At 57.7% G+C, this 21,523-nt stretch overlaps 1 protein-coding gene across 1 annotated transcript; it reads right to left on the bottom strand.

Moving 5' to 3' along the window:
• Window positions 1-112: 112 nt before the first annotated feature.
• Window positions 113-21,043, bottom strand: SNED1 (sushi, nidogen and EGF like domains 1). The gene is made up of 33 exons (XM_054385782.1): window positions 20,840-21,043; window positions 17,713-18,000; window positions 16,893-17,033; window positions 15,953-16,115; window positions 15,005-15,130; window positions 14,753-14,866; window positions 13,865-13,978; window positions 13,493-13,606; window positions 13,251-13,367; window positions 12,865-12,990; window positions 12,485-12,589; window positions 11,938-12,051; window positions 10,850-10,966; window positions 10,295-10,411; window positions 10,093-10,209; window positions 9,699-9,812; window positions 9,442-9,615; window positions 9,127-9,240; window positions 8,094-8,207; window positions 7,607-7,720; window positions 7,405-7,518; window positions 6,479-6,775; window positions 5,104-5,287; window positions 4,901-5,013; window positions 4,113-4,391; window positions 3,578-3,725; window positions 3,135-3,217; window positions 2,300-2,386; window positions 1,943-2,059; window positions 1,416-1,506; window positions 783-863; window positions 514-551; window positions 113-150 (listed from the first exon to the last, which is right to left on the bottom strand). Exons 1-33 carry the CDS (start codon window positions 21,041-21,043, stop codon window positions 113-115), a joined length of 4,377 nt encoding a protein of 1,458 aa, XP_054241757.1.
• Between the last annotated feature and the right edge of the window lie 480 nt (window positions 21,044-21,523).

Genomic DNA, 21,523 nt, shown 5'->3' with positions numbered 1-21,523 from the left:
ACACCTATCCAGCTGTGAGTCTGGCAGGGAGAGGCTGATGCCAAGTGGAAAGGTTCCCCCACAGTGTTCAACCCAGTGGGCAGATATGATCCTCCTGGTGTTTCAAAAGCCCTTAGATGTGGAAAGATGAAGCTTCTACTGCTTTGAGCCCTGTGAAAGAGCAGGAAGAGAATAAGCTGGTGTGCAGAACCCCCAAAAGCCCCACAGCTGCCTCTTCCCACCCTGCACATCCATCTTGGGTGGGGAGAAAGGGGACATTGTCCCCTCCAAGGCTCCAGCCTTTGCCTTGCACTAGCAAGGCAGCACCCAGGCCCTTTCTATGCAGGACTCTGTTGGTGGGGCTGCAGGGAAGCAGAGCAAGCCATAGTCACGTATCCAGACTTGACCAGCACAGCAGCTAAAGAACCCTTGTACCCCCTTGCTGTGGCAGTGTGAGCCTGGGCTGCCGTCTCACCTCCATCCTTCGCCTCCCCAACACCCTGCAGCTGAGGAAGGCCTGGAGCAGATACTTACTCTGTGGCTTCTTCAGTGTGTGACTGTTGGTTGGTTTTCTGAAAGGGAGAAGAGTGCCATCAGTCCTGCAGCTGCTCACAGAGGGCAGGCAGAGCTGGCATCTGAGTCTTGGTTGTGTATTCCTCATACTCTGTTCTGCACAGGGTACCTGCTCCCCCCTCCCACGTCTATCCCTAGCTTGGGTACCCCACAAATGCTGTGTGGCACTGGCTGGCTGCATATTCCTGCCCCAGGCAGGCCAGTGCTCAGTGTGCTGCTGCCAGCTGTACCTGTTGGTGGTCTTAGAAGCAGTGCTCTCGCAGCTCTCCTTGTAACAGACATCCTGGTGTACCTTGTAGACTCTCCTGAAACTGCACACACAGAAGAGGGTGAGTTGTAGAGAACAATAGGGATAGATCTGCTTTTAGGAGTGCAAGGGGGGAGTCTTGAGTGCCTACTCCATTCCCTTTCAAGCTGCAGTAACTGGCCTTGGTAGGAAGAGGCCTGAGCTCACACAGCTGGGCCCTTCCATCACAGGAAGGCTGGGGGAACAGGGGGCAGAGCAGAGGCCCCCCTGCCATGACCTGGCATTACAGTAAGGCCTCAGCTTCCAGTGGAGAGGCAGCTAGGAGCTGGGGGTCATACACATGAAATACAACCTTGCTGCCACATAAGTGGCTAACACTGCTATAGGGCTGTCATTTCAGCATTTCACCCTGTGCTGAAATGCAGCTGGCAGGGCAGAACTGGAGGCTTGAGGGCACACAAGGCTTCTCAGCCTGTACTGGAGAAGAGGCAGCTGCAGCCATGGTCTGAGGCAGCCTCACACTCACTCTCCTTTCCCCAGGGCTGAGCTGCATGAAGAAATCCCTGGCTCTGAGCACAAGGGGCAAGGGGGAGCACAACCCACAGGCAGTACTCACAGGTAGTGGCAGGTGCCTCCTTCCCACACGGGGAATGACCTGGTTTCCAAGTACAGCCGTGTGCAGGAGTGTGGCACCTTCTTGCAGGCTGCTCGGGGAACAGGAGAGGGGAGCTATCAACAAGCCTACCTCTCACCCTGCCTGCCCCCATGGCAAGGGGCCAGTGAGGCCCCTCTGGCTTCTCCTGTGCTCTCTTGGAGGGTTGAGCTCAACAGAGCTGAGTTGTGAGGAGAAGCAGAGCCCCCAGCCTCATGGTGCCCAGAGGACTACATGGGCAGGGCAGAAGCCAGGCTCCCAGATGTACCTAAACTGGCAAAGGCTGAGCCCAGCCCCTCTCTCTGCTGTTGACACAGCACAGCCCTGTGTAGTCTGGGAATGGTCGGAGCCCCTCAGCTATGAGGGCCTAGGTGTTGGCATAGTGTGCTCAATGCCCTATGCAACCTGTGGCTGGGACTGCTGTCCCTGTGGGCACACGCCATCTGCCTGCGGGCCAGAGCGCAGGACTCGGGCAGCAGTGCAACACTCACCTAGCTCACAGAGCTGGCCCTTGAACCCCGGGGGGCAGTCACAATGGTAAGATTCAGCGTCCCTGGTGCAGGTGCCTCCATTCCTGCAGGGGCTCACAGAGCAGTTGCGCTCCTCACCTGCAAAATACACAGCTGTCACACCCCAGGGCCACAGTGGAGCCCTGCCCAGCCCCCTGGCATGTCCAGGTGCTCCAGGGGAAAGCTCAAGTGGGCAAGCAGGGATGGGAGAGCTAGTAGAGGCCCACTTGTGTACCTCCTGGCAGGGTAAGAGGAGAGCAGCTGGTGCCAAGCATTCCACCTACCTGCAGGGCCCAGATTGGACTCCTGCTGTTCATATGCCCCCCTCCCTGGACTTACTCTTGCTCTTTGCCTTGTGCAGCTGCAGCATCAGACTGCCCTGGTTGGACATCTCCACGTTCTCCAGCTTCACTGGAGCCTCTAGCTCTGGGCAACAAGAGGATCATGTCACCTGCAACCAGGGCCAGACCCAAAGACAGCCTCTCTAACAGGATCCAGTCTGCCTGCAGCATCAGAGGGCTGATCAGGCCTGAGGCAGTGGTTTAGCCCTTCCCACTTGGCACCCCTAGAGTTAGGGGGTGGACACCTTGCCCTTCCTGGAGGGCTGTGGGAACACTAGGGAGGCAGGGGCAGAGACAATGCATCCAGGCCTGCTGTCAGGAGTGCCAGGCCTCTTCGTCACCCCATGACAATGGGGCTTCCAGGCCTAATGGGGTATCTTGGGCTGGCACTTGTATCTCTGATGTTCCTGAGATGGCAAACAAGGGGCTGGTCCTGGGCTAGTGAGGTCTTCTTGCCCAGGTGCCCTCCTTGAGTGCAAGTGGCACTTGGCAGTAGGAGCTCAGACTGCTGGGTAGGCAGGGATTGGAGGGTCACTGCACTTGGAGGAGCTCTAAGGGCTGCTGGCAATGGAGAAAGCCAGCCCATGCTGCAGCCGGTACTGCCTTACATCAGCAAGGGTCCCTTCTGGGCCCCCCCAGCTGGCTGTGCACCATCTCTCTGCCTGGGCAGAGGTCTAGCAAATAGGGCTGATGTTTATCTGCCTAGAGAGAGATAAAAGGGCTCTGTGCTCCACTATCTCTCCCCCAGCCCTGCATCAGCCTGTCCTGGGCATGAGGCACAGGAGATGGCACTAGGTGACAGGAACAGGCCAGAAAGGCAGCAGAGGACTTACGTGTTTTCACAATGATGGATTTGTCCAGTGCAGTGCCAAACCTGGCACTGATCCTCCCTCTGCCATCCACCAGCTCAGTGAACCTGGCACAGGAGAATCATTAGGTATGGAGCACTGTAGGGACCCCAGGCCAGCCACCTCAAGCGCTAGGGCAGGAAGCAGCTGGATAAAGCACTCTGGTGGCATCTGGGTCAGTTTAAGTCGTGCAGGCAGTGTGGGGGGTAACCTGCTAGGAAGGCAACCTGCTCAGAAGGCAAAGGCCTTCCTGGCTCAGGATTCTAGTGGGTGGGCAAAACACACAACCCAGCAGGAACACGGCTTGACCACATGTGCAGGCTTGACCACATGTGCAGCGAGACAGGAGCTGGGAAAAGGGGCTGTGCTCAGCCCAACACTTGGGCCAAGTGCTGGTGGAGAGCCAGGAGCGCTGGAGCAATGCCTACCTGGGAGTTGGCGAGGGCTCCTCAGCTGTGCCACGATCCGCAAGCAAGCGGAGCTCGGGCAGGAAAGCTGGGGGCAGCCTGTTGCGCAGCATCCGGGGGTTAGGTTTAGCTTGGCTCCAGCGTCTCTCCAAAGACCCATCCCTCTGCACTGCAGAGCAAAGGGTTAGGCTCAGCAGGAGGCAGGCTGCAAGTCAGCACAGCAACCCAGCCACCAGTCCCCTTGTCCCCAGGCTGTCATTTAGGACTGTGTGCGCTCTCCACACACCTGGACTGTGAGTGACAATCCCAGTGAAGCATCACTGAGCTGTAACTCCACTAACAGAGGCAGCACACCACCACACACACCTCCCTCTGCAAGGGGGCCTGCTCCTGTCCCCACAGCTTGCTGCAGGCACCCAGTTTTAGAGCAGCAGGTCCCCATGCAATCATTACTCTGTTGATCAATTCATTTCCTACCCCCTGCCCTGCTTCCTTGTTACCCCATCCCCTCCCCTTGTGCTGAAGCAACCCCAGCTGTGCTGAGCTGGGCACTCACAGGTGGTGACGTAGAGGTGGATGGGCTCGCTGTGCACCTGGCCTTGCTCCGTGCTCTGCACAGCCGTCAGGGACAGGCGGTACCGCTGCCCAGGGAGCAGGTCCCGCACCGTGTAGGACACCAGCTTCCCATTGGGCACGTAGCGGCTCTTCACGCTCTGGCTGGTGGTGACATTGATGATGTAGCCCTCCACAGTGCCAGCAGGTGGCTGCTCCCACGTCATGGACACAGAAGTGACGGTGACACGGGAGGCAGTGAGATTTTGTGGGGGAAGAGGCCCTGGGGCAGGCAGAAGAGGAGAGAAAAGTGGTCAGCACTGGTGTCCCTGAATGATAATTGCCCTGCTTGCTCACACACCACCTTACAAGCATGCCAGGGCCCCAGCTTGCTTGGTCATGCCTCAGCTGCGCAAGACATCAAGAGATGCTCAGCACTGGGTCCCTGCCAAGGCAAGCAGAGCCCCATTGTGCTCTGCAATTCAGGTCTTGACCTCACCCCTCCAGCTGCTGCACAGCAGGGAATGGAATCAGGCCCACGTGAGCTCCACATGGGGCTGAGCTTGTACTGATCTTGAACAGTGAACAGCATCTGGCAAGGGAGGGTGTGTCTTGCCTGCCCTTGCTGAGCATGATCTGCACACCTACCCACCGTGCTGGCCAGACAGACTGACAGCTTTCGCACCTTCCTCTCCCTGCAGCTCCTGCTGGCTATGTGCCACGGCTGCCCTGTGCCTGCCAAGCCCCAGGGCCCCTGCAGTGGTGAGGGGTGGTGAAGGCAACCCCACTCACTAGTCCACACGTGAAAGGGGGCTGTAGCCAGACTCTCTGAGAGGTGGTCTTCCATCCCCAGGCCACTCAGTGTAGTGACGTGAACAACATACTTCTCTCCTGGCTGCAGGTCCCTGCAGAAGAGGAAGGCAAGGTGGGAAGAGATGAGCTGGGCAACCCAGGAGGGCCATCTGGCCTGGTGCCCACCTGCCAGCCCCACTCACAGGAAGGTGTACTTGGCCACGCTGCTGTTCAGCTCCACAGTGCGGCCCACCAGGTCTCCCGGCTGGCGTATGGAGACACGCACCCTACTGACAGTGGAGTGCTTGAGCCTGTGCAGAGCCCACTGCACCACGATGGTGCTGGCTGTCACGTTCACGATCTCAAAGCCTTCTACCGGACGCGGTCCTAGCCGGAGAAAGTTGGAGGGGGCTGCAGCCAGCTACTGGTCATCATGGGTTGCCTCATCCCTTCCTTGTGCCCCAGCAGGGGGGTTCCTGCTTGCTCCTCCAGACTAGCTCCCTCCAAGGGAGCAGCTCAGAGCCACCTGTCCTGCTGGACTTCACTTTCCCATCCTCACTTCCTGCAGACAGGTGGGAGGCACACCTGTCTGCCTGCCCACAAGGCCTTGTACCATCTCTGTGGCACCCATGGGGCTTCTCTACCCCCAGCCACCCATCACCAGCTCCAATGGGTCTGCAGTGCCTAGGCCTGGCCCTGAGCCCATCACACACCACAAGCTGCTATCCTGAGCCTTGTTCTTATGGCCCCTACGTCTGGCCCTGGCTCAAGACCTCTTGAATTGCTGTGGCCAGGGGCTCAGACCTGTTCTGTCCTGAGCACCACACCTGCCACCTTCTGTTCTGGGTTTCACTCAGTAGCAGCCTAGTGGAGGTGGATGTTGTGGGCTTTCCTGCCACCATCCCCCTCTTGTTAGAGGCAGCTTTTCTATATCTAATTCCCTCCATGATCAACGGATGCTGTTTCTACCCTCACCTGCCCTAGAAAGCAGGATCACAGTGACTGCACCTGCCCATGCCCCACAGAGGCACTAATGTGTCCTCTTCCCTCCACCAACAGTATAGAGATCCCAATAGCTTCTGCCCTCTCTAACACATCTGCATGCCAAGGAAATAGGAGGACAAGGCAACTCGCCCAGGGGCTTGTTAGCAGAGATCACCCAGCCCTGCTGCTTGACTGGCACAGGTGCTTCTCCAGTTCAGCCTAGCAGCGCTGGTGACCCACACTACCCTGGGCCCAGCCACAAAGAGTAACCAGTGCAGCAGCTGCAGCCTGGCCCTGATGAACAGGATCCCAGCGTGGGCCCTACTGCTATCTCCCTTATCAGACCCTGGGCAGGGGCCCGGTGAGCCACAGCAGGGGTTCCTTTTTACTCACAAAGAAAAAAAGCAATTCTCTGTGCCAAGCACTTTCCAAAGGCCCCCAGTTGGATTTTAGGACGTGTACCACCAAATCCGCCAGGTTTCAGCACGGGCCCAGGCTGCAGCTGGAGCTGGCGGCAGGGAGAAGGCACAAGCCCTGGTGCCTGCCAGGGCTATGCCTGCTCAAGCCCGCAATCCCCTTGGGGATGCTACTCACTAGTGCGTGTGGTGAGCATGATGGGCCTGCTGATATCATTCTTGTTGTTCACGTTGCGTTTGACTGAAAAGACAGAAATATTGTAGGCTCTGCCAGAGGCGAGTGCCCGCAATTGGTGGGCAGAACGACTTCGGTCCACAAAATCTGTCCTGCGGTAAGAGCCGTCGAGGGATACGTACGTCACGGCGTAGCCGTCAATCAGCTGCCTGGCGGCTGCGTCCTCAGGTGGATGCCAAGAAATCAACACACCAGTGTCCTCCACCCTTTCCACCTTTAATGAGGTTGGTGGCAGCAATTCTTCAGAGTGTGGGCAAAAGCAAACAGGAGAGGTAATGCCATGAATCTTTAGAGAACAGACCCTGGCAGCAAGAGACAGAGCAGCAGCAATGCAAGATGGAGCCCTTGCTCTCTCCCTCAGCGTGCCTGGTAGGGACCCTGTAGGCACCAGCCACCACTGGCCCAGCAGACATGGAAGGAACCAGACTGCCAGGGGCGTTCCCAACCACTGTGCCCTGGCAGCACCAGCAGCTGAGCACTTGCCACTAGCTACTGGGCCTATGACACCAGTGAGACACAACGAGGGGCTCCAAGGAGGCTGGTGCCAGCATCAAGAGGCTTTCCTCAGATGCTTGGGTCTCCCCTCCTAAGGGCTGCCAAAGGATTGCTGTCATTGCAGGGAGCCAGGTACCTGCCCCCAGAATACTTGTGCGGAGCCTGGCACCCACGGCAGCAGCTCAGCACACCACCACCCATCTGTGGCATCAGTGGGGCCCAGGCTACCCCCATGGAGATGAGGTCCCATTCCTGCCTGCTTCAAGAACAGCTGCTGGTCCCAGACAGCGTCAAGCCCCTTGTGGGCGATGGCCACCACTAGGCCAGCATCGAGCCACACACCATGTCCTGGTGCCACTGCTGAGGGCCTTTACCTTTTTCACAGCTCTTGCCTGTGTAGCTGACTTTGCAGGTGCAGCTGTGGGTGCCATTGCCAGCCAGGCAGTAGCCTCTGCTCCCACAGGGGCTGGAGAAGCATGGGTCACTAGCTGCGGGAGAGGTGCCAGGTCCGGCAGTGTCAGCAGTGCTGGATGGCCAAGTGGCCACTCTGCACCCAGCTACCCTGCCCCACCTCACCTGTCTCGCAGTGGTAGCCGAAGAAACCCTCTGGGCACAGGCAGAGGTAGGAGCCCCTGTAGCTTTCACACTCCCCTCCATTTTGACAGGGGCCTGACTCACAGGCATCCACTTCTGGAGGCAAGAGGAAACCAGTGATGAGCAGGGGCCTGGGCACGCTGGCAGCCAACTCCCACAGGTGAGCGACAGCAGTGACCCCCTCAATGGGCATGCAGCCCAGGGCTAGAATCCCACCCAAGCACTGTGGTAGCTGCAACCCCGGGCTTTCGAAAGAGGATCCATCACTGACAGACCTCTTGTTCCCTGCTGCCTCCCCACCCAAGCAGTTTCAGCTCCGATACTGAAATGGCAGGCAGGCATTCAGGGTGATGGCTTGGGGTCAAGGTGACCAAGAGAGCAACCACCTGCCTGGCTCAGTGCCAGGCTTCACCATGTCCCAGTCCCCACAATCCAGCCTCCCCCTGCCCTGGGAAAGGAGTGTCCTTACCTGTTTCACAATGGGTCCCCACAAAGCCCTCAGGACAGTAGCAAGTAAAGGACCCAGGGAGGTCCTGGCAGGTCCCACTGTTCTTACAGGGCTCTGACTGGCACTCGTTGACATCTGAGGAGCAGTGGGAGAACAGGTGCCAGCTCAGCACAGTAACAAGGCTGATGACAGGGGGCATAGAGGCGCAGCATTTCTCCCACAGAACACTACATCTTGCTGTTCCCAAAGTCTACCAGCCAGGAACAGCTCCTGAGGCCTTTGGGAGCCCAACTCCGCACACCTGCCCCTGCGCAGGTGCTGTGGCAAGAGACGGACATAGGGACATGTCTACAGGAACACTTGGGGATGGCTGACAGCATGGAGCTGTGCAAAGAGGTCCCATATGGTGCTAGAGGCACATACTCCCTCCTCTAACTTCAGCAGGCATCCCACCTTCTCCCACTACCATCCTTTGCTGGGCTCTGGGGAGCCAGGCTAGAGCCACCTGTCAGTCCCACCAGCCCCTGTGCTGCCTGCCCTCCCTCTCTCAACAAGCGCTCACATGTGCACACGCAGGAGCGCAGCACAACCAAAAATGTCACCTCAGGCTGCTTTTCCCCACTGCCTCCTGGCCAATAACTCTGGAGCCATACAGAGCACTTCCATCTAGATCCAGAGATTCAGAGCTTATCTGCACAGGCTTAACCCATCAGGAGAATTCACTGCCCCGTCAGTGATGTAGATGCCCACACAGCATCCATAAGGGACACAAGTAGCACACGTTCTGCACAGGTTTGCCCTTGCTGCCTGACTGGGAGCAGCGTCTCCCCACGGCCACATCCCACAGTTGGGCAGGGCTCTGGGACAGGAGCCCTAACCACAGGTGGATCTAAGGGCACAGACAGAAGACTGAAGCCAGCACACAGCCACGGGCAGCCCAGCTCCCAGCTGTGGGGCTTATGCCTGCTGTCATTCCACAGGGGCTGGGGGGCAAGGAAGAGTTTGCTATGGCTGCCTGCAGCAGCCCCAGAGCACAGGTGGCATGGTCTCTTACCCAGCTCACAGTGCTGGCCAGCATAGCCTGGCTCACACAGGCACAGGAACTCGGCGATGCGGTCCTTGCACTGCCCGCCATTCATACAGGGCTGGGACTGGCACTCATTGATTTCTGAAGGCATTTGAGAGACAAGGCGAGAGATGTGAGCACCAGGCAGGGGACAGAGGTCCCTGGGCAGGGACTGTGTCTGCAGATGTGGGCAGGGGAGAACTAGAGTATACACATCCTGGGGTCACCAAGCAACAGTAATAACCACAGCCCAGAGCTGTACCAGGGCAGTACCCCAGGGCTCAGCCACCCCATGGTGCTCACCATCACATTCAGGGGGGTCACTCCAGATGCCTGGCAGGTGGCAAACACGGGGGTGGTTGTGCTGGCTGAGGGTGTAGCCTGGCTCACACTGGTATTCAGCCAGTGAGCCCACCTTGGTGGAGTTAAAAGATGCCTGGGCATGTTTCACCTCGCTGGGGATACCACAATCAACCTCTGGGGAAAGACAAGGGGAGTGAGTGGGGCCCACAGAGACATCCTGAGCCCCAGGTGAGGCAGGGGCAGTACAAGGCCCTTACCAGACTGGCAGTGCTTCCCTACATAGCCCATAGGGCACATGCAAGTATAGTCCCCACCAAGGTCCTGGCAAGTAGCACCATTCTCACAGGGGCTAAGGAAGCACAGGGAGGGCACTAAAACAACAGCAGAGAAGAGTGACTGGTGGGGAGATGGCAGCACCCTGAAACAAAAGCCACGCCCCTCTTCTCCCTCCAGTAGCAATCCCATGCCCTCTGCTAGGGTGCAAGCTGGAGCACTTGGAACTACAGGGAAGGAGATTCAAAGCAGAGCCGAGAGCCTGGATGCCTTCCCAGGTGGCCCCGACACGTCCCCGGGCGTCCCCTGCAGCACCCCAGGCCGCCCCAACACCTCCCCAGGCAGCCCCTGGCACTGGGGGCTGCTGCTCACACCTACCAATCTCGCAGTGGCGGCCAGCATAGCCCAGGGGACAGTCGCACTTGTACTTGCCAATGTAGTGGAAGCAGGTGCCCCCGTTCTGACAGGGACCCGAGGCGCAGGGGTCCGGCTTACCTGGGGGCAGAGGGCAGATGAGGGGTGAGCAGCGCAGGGGACAAGTGCCAGCTCTCCTCCCCAGGCAGGGGCCAAGGGGCCATACCGATCTCGCAGTGCTTGCCAGTGAAGCGGTAGGGGCAGGTGCAGTGGTAGTCGCCATCCGCCTCCCTGCAGGTGCCCCCATTGCGGCAGGGCCCTGTGCTGCAGAGCTGTGGCTTGGCTGCGGAGAGAGCACCGAGTGGGCATCACCCACTGCTGCCACCTCCTGCCAGCACCCCACCAAACCCCTTGGCTGCAGGAAGCCAAGCAAGCCACATCTCAGTGGCCACAGTGAACAACATCTGTAAAGGCAGCTGCTGGGGCCTTGAGGGGCACAGGCACATGGTGCCACAGGACTGAGGGCTGCTCTTGAAGCCAGAAGCTCAGCAGTGTAACAGAACACCATTGCTGAGGCTGCTGTGCAGGAAACAGCTGGATTGGCTGATGTGGCTGTCAGGAGCTATGGAAGGAGCCATGCAACCCTCCCTGCTGCAGGATAACCTGCAATCACTTCTAGCTGCAGCTCAGCAATCAGCTGCTCACCTCCCACAATGGTCCAAACTCTTCTCCCACCCCCTGCCAGGTGCGCTAGGGTCAGCAGGTAGCCCTGTGCAGGTACCTTTCTCACAGTGCTTGCCAAGGAAGCCTTGAGGACACTCGCAGGTGTATGAGTCATCATGAACCTCACAGGACCCCCCATTCAGGCAGGGCTCCGAGTCACAGGGGGATGGCATTGCTGCAAAGCCAAACACAGGACTTTTTACAAGGGCTTGTTGTGATAGGACGAGAGGGAATGGATTTAAGATTGAGGAAGGTAGATTTAGATTGGATATTAGAAAGAAACTCTTTCCAAGGCGGGTGGGGAGACACTGGAACAGGTTGCCCAGGAAGGCTGTGGATGCCCTGTTCCTGGAGGTGTTCAAGGCCACACTGGATGAGGCCTTGAGCAAACTAGGCTAGTGCGAGGTGTCCCTGCCCATGGCAGGGACTTTGGAACTAGATGATCTTTAAGGTCCCTTCCAGCCCAAATCATCCTGTGAATTTATGTTGTTATGGTTTGGAGCTGAAGCTTTAGCCTAGTGTCTTAGTCATAAACAAGAAACTTTCTGGACATCTTTGATTAAAAGTTAAATAAATTACCATTGGATACAGAAGAAAAACTGATTTATCTACATCATTCCATTCCCTTGCTGACTAGAATAAAGTTTGCTGCACAAACTATCCTTTTCACTTCTCTCTGTGATTCTGCTTTGCATTGTTCCCTTACCCCTTTTCTGACCTTCTGCTGGCTGAACTGACTTGTGCTGTATCTCTGAAGGTACCAGGGAAAGGAGAAGGCTGCAAGCAGCCCTCTGTGCTACACAAGGGGGTGTGTAGTTCTGTACAAGGGAATCCTTGTATTTGTTTTTCTGAATTGTAAATATATGTAAATATATTTTGCACATATTCACTGCATTTTATACTTCTAGATTTCAGTTTACCTTTTGTAAATACAACTTTCATTTTGCTTCTGAGTTTCATTTTTTCAGGGAGTTTACTCTGGGGGTAAATTCCAGTTAGTGGGGGGGGTAATTTCAGCCCACCACAGATGTACAGCTGGAGTGCAAGGGCTGTTCCCCTGTTGATGACAGTGCTCCCTGTCCACCTGCCCAGCCCTGACATGCATCCCTCCCGGGCTGGTCATGCAGCTCTGCGGGGGACACTCACTGTGGTTGGTGCTGTAGTCAGTGTGGCAGACGCAGAGGTAACTCCCGCCATACTCCATGCAGTAGCCACCATCTGGGCACTGCGTGTTCATGCTGCATGGTGTGGTGGTGATTTCTGCAAACACATGGCCAGTGCCAGCCTCTGTCAGCTGGTGGTAAGACACCCAGCCAGCTGGCTGGCCAGAAACAGGGGTTTAACTTTGCAGGGTCTGATGAGACAGGAGAAACCCTCTGCACCACAGATTGTGTGAGGGGCAAGAGGCAGCCTGGATGCCCAACAAGCTTCATAGGGGGAGTACACAAAAGCTGTGGTTCTCTCCCCGCCCAGGGAAGCTGGCCTGGGCAAAGCACAGCTCTAGGAGTATTGAAGATGGAAGTGTTGCTTCCCCTCCAGAGGACACTATTTCCAGGCTCAGATTCAGTCTGTGCCCCTGGTACCAGGCTAGGCTCAGGAACAGGGAAAATGTCTCCTTGCTTGTCGACAGCCTGGCCTGGCTCAGACATTTCAGTGGGGGAACAAACACAGCAAAAAAGAAGTCTTCACCTACCAAATTCACAGAGGAGACCAAAAAACCCAGGTGGGCACTGGCAGACAGTGATGTTCCCCTCCAAGCAACTGCCCCCATTGCGACACTCGCAGCCATCCAAGAGCTCTGCAAGAGTGACCAGAGCTATCCAGGACCCTTCCTGCTTGCAGTGCTGGCAAACAGACTTGCCAGATGCCACCCATGGGAGGAGTTCAGGTGGGTGGCAGCCCTGAATCCTCCACTCCCCAAACAGCCAGGTACAGCCTCCAGCAGGATGAACCCTCTGCTCAGTCCAGGAGCCTTGAACAGGCTTTCCAGGGCTGCTGCTGCTCCCTTTCAGGAGTGCAAGGGCTGCCCCCAGAGATGCTACTATCCCACCAGAGAGACTCCCTAGTACTCACTGTCTCGACAGTCCTGCCCAGTGTAGCCCTCCTGGCACTCGCAGATGTAGCCCTGCTCCGTCTCCAGGCAGCTGCCTGCATTCTGGCATGGATGGGAGAGGCAGGCACTGGGCATGCGGGGCCCACCTGTAGGGAAGAAGGATGCTGAACCACAATCATCCCATCCCAGGGCTAGAACACTCTCCTGTTCTGGGGGATCTGGGGCAGAACTAGTCTAACCCAGAATCTTGAGAGACACCCCACCACAGCCAGGCAGTGCCACTGGAAGGAGCTCCCTCCTGGCAGCACCACATGCATGCCAGCTTATGGAGGCACCTATGGCTGACACAGCCTCTTTTTAGCCAACTAGCTCCTATGCCAGGCTGGTGAGGTGTGTGCCCACTCACCATACTGGCAGTTGCTGCCATAATAACCCGGGGAGCAAGTGCAGATGTATCGGCCGGGGCGGATGTAGTTGCAGGTCTGTCGGTTCCGGCAGCTCCGGTCCTCGCAGGAGGACAAGTCTGGTGGGGGAAAGCAAAGGGGGGATGAGCAGAGCCCAGGCCCAGGAGAGAAGCCACAATGGCCAGCAGAACACAGAGGGACAGTCTGTGACAGGGTCATCCAGGGTGCAGGCAGGAGCAGACACCTGTCTCGCAGCGCTGTCCCACGAAGGGCTCCAGGCACATGCAGGAGTAGTTATTGACCAGGTCGATGCAGTGCCCACCATTCAGGCATGGGCTGGACTCACACTCGTTGACCTCTGCAAGGGGAGGCCAGGAGGGGCGGTCAGGCCATGCACAAGCGCTGCTGGGCTGCTGGTTCACCCGCTGCCTCCCATCCTGGAGGATGCTCAGGAGGTGGGAGGTGAGTCAGGAAAAAAAACAAACAGTCAGCACCACTGGCAACACTAAGTGCTCCTCTCCCAGAACTATAGCCAGAGGTGAAGCAGGGTGGGAAAGCAGCTTGCCAGGGCATGAAGTGTCACCATCTCCCCCTCACACTTGCTTCTGCCACCCACCTGTCTGGCAGTCTGCTCCTGTGTACCCTGGCTGGCACAAGCATGCTGCTGTCCCATTTGCCACCTGGCACGTCCCATTGTTCTGGCACATCTTGCTCTCACATGACAACTCTTCTGCGGTGGAACACCAAAAAAAAAAAAAAAAAAAAAAAGGGAGAAGGGGAGTTGGGGAAGATCAACCCAGGCACAGGATTGGCACATGGCATACCCTGCACACATGGTGATGGCTGGGGCTGGGCAGAAAGCATAGCTCCAAGCCACCAAAGATCCCTCCGGCAGGAAACAGTGGCTGCAAGCCTGGCTGCACCTCTTCCCCAAATCCTTCCTTGGGCAGCTCAGCCCTTTCATCCTCCTGTGTATCTTGGACGCTAGCGTGATGTGCCAGGCATTTCTCTCTCCCCTCCTTGAGAATCAATTCCCTGCTTGCCTTCTCCACCAGTGCAGAGGCCCACTGAGAGCCAAATGCTTTGGTGGCACTTCCACCAGTGGGCAGAGGCCAGCAGTGGTGGAAGCCAGCTAACATGGCCCCTTTTGGGCACTGGGAGAGTCCCTGCTGGCTTTGAAAGGCTCAGGAGCAGGGCATCACCTGCAAAAGCAGGGCCTCTGAGGCTTCTGTTGAAGCACTAAGCGCCAGCCTTTCTCAGAGGAGCAGTTCTGGGGAAAGGCACTGGCAGCAGCACTGAGGCAAGCCCCCAGAGCGGTGGGCTGCCAGCAGCAGGAAGGGCTCATGGCCAGAACAAAGTTTCCTCTGCTTGCAGCAACGTGAAATCCCAGCTGGCTGTCCTAAATTGCTCCAGCCCAGCAGCTTCCACAGGAGCCCCAGTCTCTAAGAGCCCCAAGACTGGGGTAGCAGAGACAGCCCCACCGAGCCAGCAGCCCCACACTCACCAGTCTCACAGCTGGCACCTCTGAAGCCCAGTGGACACCTGCAGCTGAAGCTGCCAGCACCATTGAGGCAGGTGGCTCCGTTCTGACATGGGTGGGAGAGACATTCATCCACATCTGAAATAGAGTCCCAGGTGGGGCAAGAGCTCAGGGCTGGGACAGCTCAGGGGGCAGACTGTCAGCACACAGCAGCGGTAGCAGGAACAAGACATATTCCATGTGGCAAAGCACTGGGAGCACAAGGCCAGCACTCACCAACATGGCACCTCTTCCCAGTAAAGCCAGCCAGGCAGGAGCAAGTGTAGGAGGGGTTCCCTGTGATGCAGTCCTCAATACACTTCCCCCCATTCAGGCAGGGCCGAAGGGTCAGGCAGACAGAGGCTGTGGGGACAGGTGGTGTCCCCTCATTAGTCCCTGCCCCAACAGGGCTCACCTGCCACCCTCCAACCACACCAGTACCAGGGGCTGTTGTCACATACACCCAGCCCCCCAGTGTGCTTATGGGGGCTGCCTGCCTCACAGCACAGCAGGGTGTGGTCCTCATAGTGGAGACAGAAGGCTGTACAGCATCAGCCCTGCTGGCCAGGGGGGACAAGGGTACACTTCACTTATCACCCAGGGCAGAGGGCAAGGCAGACAGGAGAGTCCATGTACAGCAAACCCACCACTAACATGGGACACACACAGATCACAGGTGGGACAAGATGTCTGGGGGAGGAAGTTGGGATGAGGAATGGGAGGCCAACAGCTCTGCGTAAGATGTATCAGGACCCCCAGAGTGGGAAGCATGGCCCAGCCCTAGGGCCCCAGCCCCACAGGGCTCCTGTGATGCCTCCCCAGATGGTGCCAGCCCCTCATGCCCTGTCTGGAAGAAGACCAGGAAGTCCTTCCTGTGCACTGTCGTCTCCTTCCCAGCCTCCCTCATTGCTCCCCGCAGGCTCTTTTTGCCTCAGTCTTCCGTCTTCCTCCCCGTTTTCTCTCCCAGTCCCTTCCCAGCCCCAGGGCACCTGTGGGTGCCATCCCCAGCCACCACAGGCACTGAGGACAGTCCCCTGCCATGGCTGTTCTTCCCTCCCTCCCCAAGGCCTTCAAAGCCATATCCTCCACACCGCAGAGGTGGGGGTTGAGGCAAGGAAAGATGGGGCTGGAGAACAGTGTGGGGTTGGGTTGGGAGTTAAATAAACCTAACTGCTGTCCTCTTACTTGTGTTGCTGCAGCCCCCCACTTGCACCTGGGCATCATCGATTCTGAACACCCAGCGCCCGGGGATACCCACATTTGTCGTCATCTCCACGTCAGCGATGTCATCGGTGCGGGATCCGGGGATGTTGAAGTAGCGCTTTCCATCACCAGCATTAAACCCTGCCTGGGGAGAAGGGCAGAGGGCAAGCAGGCATCACTAGCACACAGGGCAATGTGGCTGCAGCACAAGGGCTCATCTTTCCTGCCACTCCACAGCAGCACCACCCAGACCAGCCGTTCCCTTCCACGTGCCACTGGCCAGCTCTCAGCATTGCCCACATGGCAGGAAGGCAGCTGACACAAGGGGCACCACAGCCACCCCTCCCTTGGGATCCAAAACCCATTGGGCCTCCTCTCCACCTACAGCACCCTGCCTGCTGCTGGCTAGCGAGCAGGGAGCCAAACACGGACCAGCTGCTGGGAAACGCACATATCCAAAGGGGCACTGGGGTTTTGTGGGTGTGGATATTGGCTTGTTTTCCCTTAAACACAACAACACACAGATGCAAATACAAGTACAAGTGAAAGCTGTGCTGGCTGCAGCAGCTGCTCTTAAAGGCTGAGGTTAGGAAAGAAAAGAGACTATGAGGCAGCAGCCAAGTCAAAGACTTGTGGTTTCAGGATAACAAAGTCCCCTGTATGGTCTTGGCTTTGGGAGCCAGAGCACACATATTTAACAGCTTTAAAAACAAAACAAAAACCCAACCCAAACCAACAAAAAAAAAAAAACCAAAAAAAAACAAAAAACAAACAAACACACACACAACGAAAAAAAACAACAAAACCACACAACAACAAAACCTGGCAAACCAATCCAGAAGGAGGCTTTCCACCTCCAAAAACCCAAAACAGGAGCTTCAAGCTTGCAGAGTAATCTCTGGGGGCCACGTTAACAGCTTACCTGTGCTGCGATGCCACCAAGCCCAGCCAAGTCCCCCCCACTGCTGGCATGCATACCCGTGGTCCAAGTAATGGACTCATAGTTGAAGATGGTGAAGGAGAGCCTGCCATCTGTGATAAGGATGATTTGGAAAGTGTTTACCTGCAGCAGGGAGGGCAAGAAAGCAGTGAGAGGGCAGGAGAGAGGCAGGCAAGTCAGCTAAACAACTGGTCAGAAAATAAATGATAGAGCATTTAGAAGTGTTTCTTTGAGCCCCAGTCTTCCTCTGCTAGGAAAGGCAGTTGGGCTTAATCATTTTTAACCCTAAGGTCAAAACCTTAAAACCGCAACCCAACCCAACACTGCACCGCACAGAGCAGAACAGCTTGCTTCTCCTACTAAGGGAGCAGGGAAAGTGAGGAGAACAGCATCCCAGCCTGTATCAGGAACAGTGTGACCAGCAGGACCAGGCCAGTGAATGTTCCCCTGTACTTGGCACTGGTAAGGCCACACCTCAAATGCTTGTTTTAGTTTTGGGACCTTCACTCCAAGGACTTTCAAGGGCCTGGAGAACAGGGCTGGTGAGGAGCAGCTGAGGAACCTGGGGGTGTTTGGTCTGCAGGAAGCTCAGGGGAGACCTCATTGCTCTCTACAGCTCCCCGAAAGGAGGCTGGAGTGAGGCGGGGTTTTTCCCTCTTTACCCCCACTGGCAGCACCTTGCTCCACGTGGCAGAAGTGCCACCACCATGGAAGGCACCAAAGCTCTGATGGGATACTCCTGCTGAAAGAGAAAAGATAACCCTGCCCCTAATCTGATGGCTGCTTTGTGCCAGCTACTCACAGGCGAGAAGGAATTGCCTCCGAAGAAGGTGACTCGGTACCAGGTGGCGATGAAAACCCACCGTGCAGAGAACTCCGGGAACTCAGGGAAGTACTGCACGATGTCCCTGCTGGCTCTCTCCAGGATGGGCTGCTCAGTGCTCTCCCGGTAATACACATCACCTGCCCGCCGGTTGTCAACATCTGCCCAGAAAGCAGCCACCACGCGACGGTCCTTGGAGATGGGGAAGGCCACCGGCGTGAACTGGGAAACCTCCTTCAGGAACGAGATGATCCCATTGTTGTTCACCTACGGAGAGGGAGGGAAAGAAATAGGCAGCCATGGCTGATTCCTGCTGCCAGCAGGAATCCATGTTTCAGAAGTGCTTTCCCTTTCACCTTCCTTCCCCCCACCTCCCCCCTTCCACAAATATTGGAGCACTTCTTCCTGCCCTTGGAAGCAGAGACTAACCCTGGCGCCGGCAGTCCCCCATCCCAGCCGCACGCTCGCTGGAGCCCAGCTGCAGGGAGGCAGCGCCTGAACAAACCCAGCCCTGTTCTGCGCTGCAGCCCGGCCAAGGAAAGGGAAAACAGCTGAGAAAACTGTGGTGGCCCCAGCGCTTTAAATAAACAGCGCCCAGCACGCTCGGCTAGCTCACACTGGTTCTCCTGGTGGAGACAGGAGGCTGTTTCCTTTGCTCCCTGCTCTCTTACGGCTCACAGGCAGCCTGCAGCGCTGGGGTCTAGAATGAGGTATTAGTGCCACCCTCCCAGCAGGGGGAAGGTCTTGCCTGAAAGCAGGCAACCACCAGCATTGGCCGGGTAGGGGAGTGGAGAACTCTGCCAGGCAGCAATCCATCCACCAGCGTGCGCTGTGCTCTGAGTGAGCTAAGGAGAGAAGTGGAGGTAAAAGGCTCACGAAACCAGGTGACCAAGTGGCACCATCCAATGCAAAGCACCCTGTGCTGGCTGGACCTCAGCAGGCTGCTTTCTTTAAAATCAAGGGATGCCAGACACATGAGGCAAGCTCTGAGCTCTTCCCCACCGCTAAATAAATGGGGCAGTTAGGGCCCTGGACACCCAACCCAAGCATATGCAGTGGAGGTGGCCATCAGCCCAGGGAAGGAAGCTGCAGATAGTGGATGCTGCTGCCTGGCTTGGGGATACAGTGGGAGCAAGAAAAGGCTGGAAAACCTCTGCCTGCACTGCTGTCTGAGCTTTCATCCTGAGCCCCCAAACTCCCCGGACGAATTCCAGCACCCTCACACAGTGGCAACCCCAGCAGGGCAGGTAGCTCCCCGTCACTATTCCTCTGCCCACAGTGCTGCCCCCAATTGATAGCAGGATAAGCAAGGAACAAACAGGTGCCCAGCTGTGTTCCCTGGTGTGCAAAGGTCAGCTCCAGCAGCACCAGCCTGGCAAGCCCCTGAACTGCAGGGTAGGAAAGGGGGAGCATGGCACAGTCAAAAGGCTCTTGAGTACAGAGAACAGCCTTGGTGTGCAGGAGCAGGCAGTAGCATCACTCACGTGCTGACAAGGAGCTGGGAGACAGCATCCTGCCAGGGGCCATTCTGAAGGCAGCATGCCTGCACACCAGCTGCCCACATGCCCAGGCAGGGGGTGACTCAGCTGCAACAGCCTTGTTCAGTGCTTGGGGAGGGTCCCTGGTCCCCGAGGAGGTTCTCCAGCCCTTCCATTTGAATATGGGGCAGCCCTTGCTGTGAATACGGGGAAGAGGATTCCAGTTTCCCAAAGCCTCCGTAACCCCGTGGTGTTTGTGGAGGAACATTCTTCCCATGATTAAAGCAAGATGGGAGAGAGCTGGAGCCAAGAAGGTTTTTTTGTTGTTGTTGTTGTTCCTGGTTTTTGCAAAAGAGAAGGCAGCTCTTGAGAATTAAGGTTTCCAGGTGAGTCCAGCCTCAAGCCAGCTCCCCCAAGTCAGTGGCTCCCTAGTGAGAAGCAGTCCTGGCACACAGACCCCCATACTGGTAACAGGTAAGAAGGCCCTGCAGAGCCAAGGGAGGTCTCAGTTCAGGGAGGACGATGCACTACCCTCTGACCCCTGCGGCCTCTTCCAGAGCTGTGCCATGAGTCCTATATGGGATGGCCATCAAATCACCTAGCTCTCCCAGTTTCTTCTATGCCCACTGTGGCTCAAGCCCCAAAGCCAGGTCCCTCCTGATGGCAAAGCTAGTGCTTTTATCAGGGAAAAAAAAAAAAAAACAACAGCAAGGTCCTCCTGCCCTCAGCCAAGGCAAGTTCAGCTCCAAAATGGCACCGAAGCAATGCCCATCCCATGTCTCACCAGCCAGCTCTGGACCATCAGGCAGTCCAGAGCAAACCAAGGAGAAGAAAAGGGACCAGGTTACCAGAGGATTCACTGCACCATGTGGGAACCAGCACGGGGAGCACAGATCCCCACCCTAGGCCACAACACTTGCATTTGGAGCCAGCACCACCGAAAATGCTCTGGGGACAACTGGGCACTCAGGGCTGCTCCTCTGCCAGATGGCCACAGCCATGGGGAACACGATGGGCCAGGCTCAAGCTCTCCAGCTGCAATCCCCTGTGAAGGGCTTGGGGGCTGCGAAAGAGCATGTCGGCAAAGGTCCCAGCAGCGCGGCCACGCCGGTGGGCACAGGGAGAAGAAAAGGAGTGGGATGCACCAAGTGGCCACCCAAGTCCGCTGCAGCAGAAGTCAACGGGCGGCTGTGTTTATTCTGCATCGCACCCAGTGCCCCATAGCTGCCTGCTCCTTGTTGAGGGCTGCCGTCCAGAGCCCACAGCACAGTCGCTCCGAGCTCTTGCCTTCCAGCTTTGCCCAGTTCCCCAGAACTGGGACCCCCACGTCAGGCTGCTGCCGGGGCCGGTCCCATGGGGCACGGGGATCTCTGGCTCTAGCGCCGCAGGGCCGGACCCCTCACTGCAGCACTCGGGGCAGCCCCGGCCCTTCCGACCCAGGGCCCCGTCAGCCCTCCGCCCGCCCGCCCTAGGCACGCCGTTATTCCTGACGCTCGCAGAGAAACGGGGACCGCCCGACGGCCCCTGGGGAAGTTCAGCCCCGTTCCGACCCGTCCGACCAGTGCCGCAGTTTACAAATACAATGACCGGCCCCAGGGGAGGCCGCCACGCCGCCTCCCGCTACTCACGTAGAGGCCGGTGTGCCCCGCGCCGAAGAATGGGAAGGGGACGGCGAGGGGCCGCAGCTCGGAGCCGCCGTCATCCTGCTTCCCCGTGGCGGCGTCGCCCTGCGCGGGCCCGAAGGGGTAGAAATCCGCCAGGGGCACCAGGCCGACCGCCCACAGCCACTCGCCCAGGGCCACCAGCACAGCCCAGCCCGCCAGGCCCCGCATGGCCGCTGGGACCCGTGGCTCGCCTCTCACGCCGAAGCCGGCCACCGCGGCATGGCAGCAGAAAGGCGGCGGGCACAGAGCGGAGCGTTCGGAGTGGCAGCCTCAGCCACAGGCGCCCCCCACAACCCCACACAGGACTGGCGCGCGCACCCCTCATCCAATTGGCTCCGCCCGCCGCTGCTTATTTGCATAGGCCCGGCTCGGCCAGCCAATGGGCGCTGGACGCGCCGGGAGGGGAGTCAAAGGGCGGTGTGTGCAAATGAGAAGGCGGGGCTTCAGAAGAAGCTCCGCTCTCAGGAGTGGGTGTTTTGTCCCTCTGCGGGGAGCTGTGGAGCGGAGAGGGGAGTGTACCCCTAACGCCTTTCTCATCCCAAGCCCCGCCTGGGGAGACCCCTCACCGTCCCCTCATCCCCCCAAGAGGAAGAAGCAGTCCACCGCAGGATACGCTGGCTTTGGAGCCCCCACTCTAGCACCAGCTGC

The sequence above is a fragment of the Indicator indicator genome, chromosome 13, assembly GCF_027791375.1.
Source record: "Indicator indicator isolate 239-I01 chromosome 13, UM_Iind_1.1, whole genome shotgun sequence".
NCBI classification, from domain to species: domain Eukaryota; kingdom Metazoa; phylum Chordata; class Aves; order Piciformes; family Indicatoridae; genus Indicator; species Indicator indicator.
The sequence above is the reverse complement of the archived record's forward strand: the minus strand, read 5'-3'. Positions and strand labels throughout refer to the sequence as shown.